The sequence below is a fragment of the Pundamilia nyererei genome, unplaced genomic scaffold (assembly GCF_000239375.1).
Source record: "Pundamilia nyererei isolate P.nyererei 1_Seehausen unplaced genomic scaffold, PunNye1.0 scaffold00148, whole genome shotgun sequence".
NCBI classification, from domain to species: Eukaryota; Metazoa; Chordata; class Actinopteri; order Cichliformes; family Cichlidae; genus Pundamilia; species Pundamilia nyererei.
Genome location: NW_005187549.1, coordinates 1,240,660 through 1,249,595, shown reverse-complemented (window position 1 = coordinate 1,249,595; position 8,936 = coordinate 1,240,660). Strand labels below are relative to the sequence as shown.

At 42.8% G+C, this 8,936-nt stretch overlaps 1 protein-coding gene across 1 annotated transcript in view; it reads left to right on the top strand.

Annotated features, from left to right (window-relative positions):
* The first annotated feature begins 634 nt into the window (after positions 1-634).
* Positions 635-8,936, top strand: part of npr1a (natriuretic peptide receptor 1a) — a 33,951-nt gene continuing 25,649 nt past the window's right edge. The window contains exons 1-2 of the mRNA XM_005744700.2: positions 635-699; positions 3,856-4,596. Coding sequence (XP_005744757.1) covers positions 3,888-4,596 — 709 coding nt within the window. The 5' untranslated portion in view covers positions 635-699; positions 3,856-3,887. The remainder of the gene's footprint in view (positions 700-3,855; positions 4,597-8,936) is intronic.

Below are 8,936 nucleotides of genomic sequence, written 5' to 3'. Positions count from 1 at the left end.
TGCTGGAAGTTTGATGAGAAACTGATCAATCATTTAACTTAACTGATGTTAGATAATTCTATGAAAGTTGAACTTTTACTGAGCGGAAGGCAGAATCACAATCATCTGTCTATAATCCATAATCACCCTCAACCTCAGTCATTTTACTTGGGGTTCAATCTAACTAATCAACTGACTAGTGCCGGTATCCAATCAATAAAACCAACTGACGGACGTTTTGTCATAGCTGCAGGCAGCCACCAGGGGGCTCCATATCCACATGCTCACGTCGCAGAGCAGCTTATTTATATAAAGTTTTTGATTAAAAGTAATATTTCAGCCTATCAGGCCTACCTATGCGCAGAGCACGGCGAGGAGGGAGTACTGCGAGCACACATATATAGCCTGTGTCACTTTGGTAACTGAATACACGTAGGTTCAAGCACGCGCTTCAGTTCGCGTTTTCAGGACTGCCCTCTTACCCTCCACACCCCCTCAGTGTGCGCGCACGGCGGGAGGCTGGATTATCACCGGGATGGTTTGTGAGCGCGGAGAAGCGGAAACGCGCCGGCAGCAGCGGGGCGCGAGCCTCCGGTGAGCCTCCGGTGAGACAGAGTTCCCACCGAGTGTTCACGAGGCTTCCTCCTCCGCACGAGCTGCCGCTGAAAACAGCTGGATGTCGTCCTGCGGACACACGGAGCTGCGCTGAGCGCCGAACAGGTAAAACAACGTCAGCCGCTCCTCTATTGATGAACTTACACAGGAGAAAGGCGCCGCGAGTTAATAAGCAGTTAGCAGAAAGTTATTTTTAGTCCTTTTCTTAGTCTCTGTCCTGGTTACGCTTTCAAATGAACGAAGACTCTGATTTTCCTTCTTCATTTTAACCGAAGTCTATCTGCCTTCAGACAAAACAGCCCCACATTAAGAATACATTCAGTTCAACTTGATTTATACATCGCCAAATCACAACAGCAACAAAACAGTGAAAGCCAGCAACCATTAAGCACTTGGCGACACTGGAAAGGAAAAACTCCCTTTGAACAGAAAGAAACCTCCGGTAGAACCAGGCTGAGGGAAGGGCGATCATCTGAGAGACTGGATGGGCATGAGGGGACAAAATATTCATAATCGATCGCGAGAATGATGCATTTGACATCCACGATATCATTGACTGTTTTACATAACAATAGTATTATTATTAATAATAAAAATGATATGTGAAGCACACAGACGGACACACAGACACTCAATGGTCAGATGGACAGTCGCCTCAGAATGAAAGTGAGAAAGTGTATTTTTTTGTATGAGGTTTGATGTGTGCACACATCCTGATCCTAAAGAAGCTGAAAGTTTAGAAACAGACCTGAGTGCTGACAGCTCTTTGTTCCGTGAGTGATGTGTTTGAGTCTCACTGATGTTGCAACAACACTTATATACAACAATGGCACACACACACAGACCGGGTGGCTGAGTGTGTTTTACCTCCATCTCTGGACAGTAAAGTTTTAATCAGCATCAAAAATCCTGATGTGTTAAAGACACTTCAGCCTGACTGAAGCTGGCCTATACTTCTTCTTCCTGTCAGATTTCCTGCTGCCTTTTTTCACAGCAGCCTGCTGTCAGAGATTTATTCATGCGCTCATATGTGTGGAGAAATGTGGTGATTAAAGTCTGATTTTGTGTTTCCACATACAGAGAAGCTATGCACGCATTTCAAGACCACACATCATATTACTTTGCGCTACCTCCCACCATTTGGACAGACCCAGAAACACACGCTGCATTTCAAAACTGGGATGTGAGGGCGTTTTGATGGATTCTTGAGTTTAAAGTGGGACCTACATTTTGGTCAACAGCTCAACAACAGGTGTGAGTCATGTAGGCTGAAAGCGAAGAGACCAGATCATCTGTACTCTAAATGTGTGGAATCATAGACAAATTAACATCACCATAACAACCATAACCCTTTACTTAAAGAAAATGAAATAAAGGAGATTTCAAAGTTAATAGGGAGAGCCCAATTCTGTTGATCTGGGCGTAGCATTTTCAGTGAGAGAAAGATTTTGTCACTCTTGTTCAGCTCGTCAAGAAACTGACCTTACAGCCCATTGTTCACCAGTGGAGTTAGTTTGAGTCATTATGCAAATGTACTGTTTAAAAGATTGGGGAAACCTACAGCTGAGACTGAAGAAGTCACTTGGATGAGTGATGAAACGTTTCTCCCACTAATAAAACTATGTCCAGATGATTGAGCATGCATCAAGAATAATTAGGGAGTGGTTTTCCTCAACCAGCACAGCTGATGAATTTGAATGGTAAGTGGCTCAGGAATGAAAGGTTTGACATCCCTGGTGCAGATACTGGTACTGCATCTGAAGCTTGACGCCAATGCAGAAGCACTCTAATGTCCAGCAGGGTGCAACTGCTTTGGTCTGATTATACAGACGTCTAGGGGAAAATGAGCCCACTCCTCACTTGATCGCCGAGCTCAGTACACACTTTCCTGATGAGTTCATGATCTCAGTCCCTAGTTTTAAATCCATCCATCCATTTTCTTTCACCCTGGACTGGCAGACCTGGTTTCAATTCTTACTGAATAAAACATCAGGTACATATTTTGGAGCTTATTTATTCATTCTCCTTGAAATTCAGTCATCCCTGGAGTGCATTTGATGAAAGAGAGCCAATTAAGTCAAATGAAATGATCCGAGCTGTCAAGTTGCTATAATGCGAGTGGACTGATTCCAGTCATGGAGCCGCACCACCTGGCTTCAAACTTCACCGTGACCTCAGTTTTGTTTCTCTCTTCTTTGTTCGCTAATTGTTAAAGATGAGAAGACGAGAAAAGGATCCTCTTGTTGTTTGGAACAGCTGACGAACTAACGCTGACACCATTAACATTGTGTTGTCTTTGACCTCTGCTTACCTCATTCCTTGTATTTTATGGGATGAATTAGACCTGTTTTAGTATTTTTAATTCTCTCCTACCTTGTTAAAGTGACTCAACTCAACATTTTCTGCATTTATTTCAAATTAAAAGCCCTATTAGCTTTGCAGTACAGAAACTGTATGTCCATATGTCAGTGAGGCTTTTATTATGGAAACTAATGGATAAACCGTGCACATGTGCTTCCTCACGCAGGTGTTACCCTATCACAGGACTGTATAAATGAGGTACAGAGAAAGATGACAAAGGAAACCCAGGTAGAGCAGAAAAATGTGAGGAAGAAGCTGATGAAGATGTTCAGATTAACTCCGTGGTCTGTTGAAAGGAGTCACATAGCTCTGCAGCTCTGATCAAAAGGGACTAGGAAGCCGGGGAGGATTTGGAGTTTGATGAAACCCTAACCCTAACATGCAGTCAGACTTCTCCCATGCGTTTGTTTAGCTTTTAAAGACAACAACTCATTTTATTCACAGGACCCTGAACTCTGATGTGTTCTCTCTTCACTCTTTAGTTGGCCTTTCCCTCACACCTTACTCTTATCATTCACCTCTGTTCGGTTTTACGGCTCTGTGTTACCAGGAACAGATGGACTGTAAGAGTGTGACTGCTTCACTGACTCTCACAGCAGCAGATTAGATCTAATTGTCACTCACATTACTCATTAATCAAACGGTAAACATGGTCAGGCTGCTGTTTAACAAGCAATTATCTTGGACCGGCCCAGTGGAGGACTTCAGCTTCATGTCTGCAAACACATGGCCACGTGAAGGATGGATAGATCCTACTCAATGATCCCACACGGAAACTCGCACAGACTTTCCAGAATTCCCAGCAGCTTCAAGTTTCAGTAGCTGTTGTGATGAATAAAGGTTTGTTTTGAATTTTCTCTACAGGACACGCTGATTAACACTGTTATATTTTCCCCACAGCTCGTCTGACAGGCTATTAACGCCTCTTCATCATGCTGCCCTGGGCCTGTCCCTTGCTCTTCCTGGTCCTTCTTCCTGCCCAATCAGCTGCAACCTCTCTAACTGCTGACAACAGAACGGAGGACCTTCAGGAGGTCACCCTGGCAGCCATCTTGCCTCTGACTAACACTAACTATGCATGGGCATGGCCTCGGGTTGCGCCCGCCATCTACCAGGCATTACAGCAGGTGAACTCTGACCCCTGGTTGCTACCAGGTTTGAAGCTGCGGCTAGTTTATGGCAGCTCAGAGAGCCGCGACGGCTTTTGCTCAGACTCCATAGCGCCGCTTGTAGCCGTCGACCTCAAGCTGTCCCACGACCCCTGGGCCTTCATTGGACCCGGCTGCGACTACTCATCCTCACCTGTTGCCCGCTTTACCACCCACTGGGATGTTCCCATGGTGACAGCTGGTGCCCGAGCAATCGGCTTCAATCTGTACGCTGCGGTCACCAACACGGGCCCCACTCACAAAAAGCTGGGTGAGTTTGGTGTCAGGATCCAGGAGATGTTTGGCTGGCAGCGGCACGCCACGGTCATCTTCAGTGACAACAGGGACTCCAATGATGATCCGCTGTGCTACTTCGCTGTGGAGGGGCTGTATGAGCTGCTGGGCAAACGTAACATCACTGTCCACGACCACGTCATCCAGGGCGACGTCAACTACAAGTCGATGGTCCAGGATATCCGTGACAATGGCCGAGGTCATATTCTTCTTCTGCTGCTTTCATTCCTCATGTTTTAGTTGTTTTCCTCATCCCACTGCTTTCTGTTCGTGCTTTTCTCTAAAATTAACTGCTTAAAAGCTACGCTGTTTCTGCTCACTCTTTAAGAGCAGACATCTCAAGGTTACTTATTCTTTTACATTCTCTTCTTCATGCCATTCCTTTTAGCCGAGGTGATCCATGATCTTGGGGAAGATGGCTTTTCAGCTGCTTTTGTTGCCTAGTTTCAACTCCTCCAGCCTTGCTTCTTTTTCATTTCTTCTTCAGACACTTCAACTGATTTAGCATTATTTTCTTCATTCATTTTGTTCTTTTATTTTCCGGTTTTCCTTTTTGCTTCCTTCCTTAACTGAGTTTTTTTCTTTTCATTCTTTGTTCTTTCATTCTTTCATCAGATGAAAAGCTGTGGTCAGATGCTTCATTTGCTCTCGTGTCACTGATTGTTTTTCCTTCATGACACTCCTCCTTCCTCCTTTCCTTTCCTCCCTGCCTTATTGTTGTTCTGCTTGTTAAATGATGGTTAATTATTCTGAGATTTTTATCCTCACTGGTTAATGACTGACTTCACCTCTGTGTGTTTGGGTGCTCCTACATGTTTGTGAGGAGTAATTTCATTTTAAGACCTTGGAGTGGGGACAGTCCTGTGGGGACCTCCGCGTGACATTTCAAACGTCATTTTAGAGGAAAATTATATTTTCAGTCTCTAACTTCTTAATGGAAATTAGTTCATGAGTCCGCTGCTTTGGACTTTGATTTGCAGTCAGCGGTGGTCAGACTGGAAGTGTCAGTCATTTAGCTTAGTCTTCAATCAATGACAAGCGTGTTCATGGTGTTTGGGCAGCACTGGCTGCTGAAGGTGACTGAAACACAGCTGGAGCTGGAAATGCTTTGCATGATATCAGGTTCAGTTTGTGGGTAATGATGTGAGTGAGGGTCTACAAGTACAGAAAACAAATGTGTGTCTGTGTGTGTGTTTGCTGAACACACATGTAAACAATCAGTCTGTAATTTAGTACAGAAGAAGAAGCAGAAGTGAGCCTGTTTGCTGTGTTTCTGCTCCTCGCCGTCAGCACGTTTTTATTGTAAGCATTACTGAAACGCTGCTCTGATGGCGTGAAAATGTTTGCAGTGACCTGCCTCGCCCGCTGATGTCACAGTGTGAATTAGATCACGAGATCAGTGCTGTGTGGCATGATGACATCATCACAGACACACTATCGTCCTTTAACCAACGCCAGCTGCTGCACCCAGCAACATGGACGTCCTAGTAATTACCTCTGAACCCACACCCACCATTGGACACTACATGGAGAAACATTATGAACACAAGCGTGCTCATACACACAGGTGTGTACACACAGAAACACACCCTCTTGTGCTGCTGCCTCTAAAAATATCTTGTGTTATTAGAACTGTTAGTAACATTGTTACTAGGGTATCATCAGGTATCATTTAGTTGGGGCTTGAATCTATTTCCATGGTCACATGGACATAATGCTCACAGGATAAATCACACTTTAAGATGAACACTGGATAAAGTAAGTCCTCAGTGTGTGTGTGTGTGTGTGTGTGTGTGTGTGTGTGTGTGTGTGTGTGTGTGTGTGTGTCAGCATTAATCAGTCAGTCCTGTTTTCTTTTCTGCTTCCATTAAAAGCACTTTTGGCTGCAGACAAACCAACATGTGACTTTCTGCCTTTCGCATGTGAAATTCTCAGCATTCACATTTTTTTGTCCACCTTGGGGACTGTGTGGACAGAAGGGGGTTGGGTGGTGGTGGTATTTGTCTTTTTTCTCTGACAGTTGATTATTTTCAGGCTCTGTTATAGCAAGGTGGGGGATGGGGGGTGTTTTTGTTTTTCTCATCCCACATTTATTCTTGATTTCTCTGGAGAAAAAAATAAATTCAGACCATGAAGTTCTCATCAGTTTTTTATCAGGAACCCCAACAATACCCCACAACAGTGTGGGAGTGGTGAGAAAGAAGTATATAAACGACGGATAGCCAACCAAGATTTCACTAAGCACCATCCATGTTGCTTTATTATTTCAGGAAATGACCAGGAGAGAGTGGCATGCTAAGTTATCAGCCAGTGCTAGCTGATAGTCATTTATGAACTGAATCATTGTACATTTGCCAAATTCTGAACACGTTTTAATGAACACCATGATTTTAGCTATCCACAATAATTAGTTAACACAGTTTTTTATATGTTGATTGGGGATTTTTTTAGAGACCTGGAATGTAAATATGCCTGTCTTTAAAGGACTTTGGGTCAGCTTCTGTTGTTTAAATGTGGTATGGGCTATAAAGAATTGACATCACAATATTTTTTCATTAAAAAAACTTTCAGTTCAGTGGGATTCAGTGAGGTCAGGTTAATTGGTGATTCTAAATTGCACATAGGTGTGAATGTGAGTGTGAATGATTGGCTGTCTGTGTGTTAGCGCTGTCACTGTGCAATTGCGGAAGAAAATGTATGGATGGATGGTAAGGTTATCGACCATCAACAATACGCTGAGTTTTTCACTGATCGTTTTTACTAGAGCTATTTATTTATTTATTTATTTGCCCATGAGTAAGTTAGCTACTAATGTTGGTTGAAGCTAAAAGAAGCAGCCAACGGAAAAAATAATAGGGCTGTTTTAACGGCAGCGTCTTCCAGCTGCGAGCAAATGAACCCTCCTCAGTGTGCGCCCAAATGTAGCGATTCAAACCCAACAATGGTGGGGAGGGAAACAAAAGGAAACTGGCTTCTTTTTTCTACGTGTTTACAGGCTGTTCCAGTGTTTATCCGTCTTACACAGTTGACCAAACAGCAAATACAAAATTAACTAAGTTAGTAAGTAAGTTAAAGTTAAAGTAAGTTAAAAGTCAAAATGTCTCTTAAGCACAAAAATGGTCCAGAGGTCCAGTTCTGGTGAATCCTAACAGACAGCTAGCAGCTCCAGCTGCCTGTGTCACTATCCACCTGTCAGTCAAAGAGGCCACGCACCCAGATAACATTACCCCAAAATAATGGGGTAATGTTTACACATCTCAGTTTTTTGACTTCAGAGAGGTGCTTGCTCTGTCCTTTCTGCTTCTCAAAGGTGGTGCCTGGGTCATGGACTGCTGCTTTGGTATGATGAGATGTGATTTCAGATTTTAGAAGATGAATCCAAGACTGGTTATGAAAGGTGAAAGAGCTACAGAAAGTTGTGTGGGTGTTATTTTTTCATTTTATTTTATTTTATTTTATAACAAATTAGGTTTTTTGAGACGTTTGCAACAAAAAGGTTGCGCAAAGCCTTTCTGAGGAAAATGAACTTTGAAGAGTTTATTGAATCTGTCTTTATTTCTATTCCTGCCCAAATCTGTCCCATGAAAGGACACATGTGGGTCTGCTAAGAAGAGGAGGACGTTACCAGCTCTGGGCTGTCCCTAACATCTGCATGCTTAAATCAGTCACCACAGGTCAGATTTCGCACATGAACAGCAGGATTTGAGAGATGACAGGTGCTGTAGTCTTGGACTTTGGCTTCAAACTTCAATTTAATTTTAGTCTTAATTTAGGCATCTCAGTTTTTTCTTAGATTTAATGTAATTCTGGTTGACTATATATCATAAGATTGTAGCAGACTATATCTAAAGCTGATTCAGTGACTAAAATCTAAAGTTTGAGGAGTTGTTTTTAGCAGTGAGAGTTGCTCCACATGGTTTACAAATTGATATAATATTTGAAATTTGTCCATATGTCTGCTCTTCTCTTCCTCTCAAGAATTGAGATTTTGATCAAATAACTGCACCTAACCTTACTGTACAGGGAGATTCTTTTTCTGATTGGATTGCATTCAAACTCGTCCCGCCTTTCTACGCAACTTAATTAGCTCTGATTGGATCTTCCATCTCTAGAATCACCCCACAGGGTGCGCAGGAGGTGTGGACTAAGTTTGTGAATGCGATACCTTGAGAATTAAATCTCGGATGAGTTCACATCTCAGTGACCTCAACCTAAAGGTCAAGGGTCAGAGGTCAAGTTTTCTGAAAATCTTGTGAATGTGATAACTCGAGAATTGGGATGGGAATTGATAAGAATTTATCGATTCAGATTCCATTATCGATTCTTTTATCAATCATCTTATCTCATCTTATCTCATTGGCTCCATTTTGAGAGTCACCACCAGCAATAAAGAAATTAGGCTCATGCAAATTAATAGCATGCTGTGGATCAAATGTTTGTGCATGTTTGTTGAGGTTTTTCCCCTCTTTGATATGAGCAGCGTTGTTACTTAAAAAGGCCATTATTACTCATATTACACAGAACACCTTTCTTAAAACT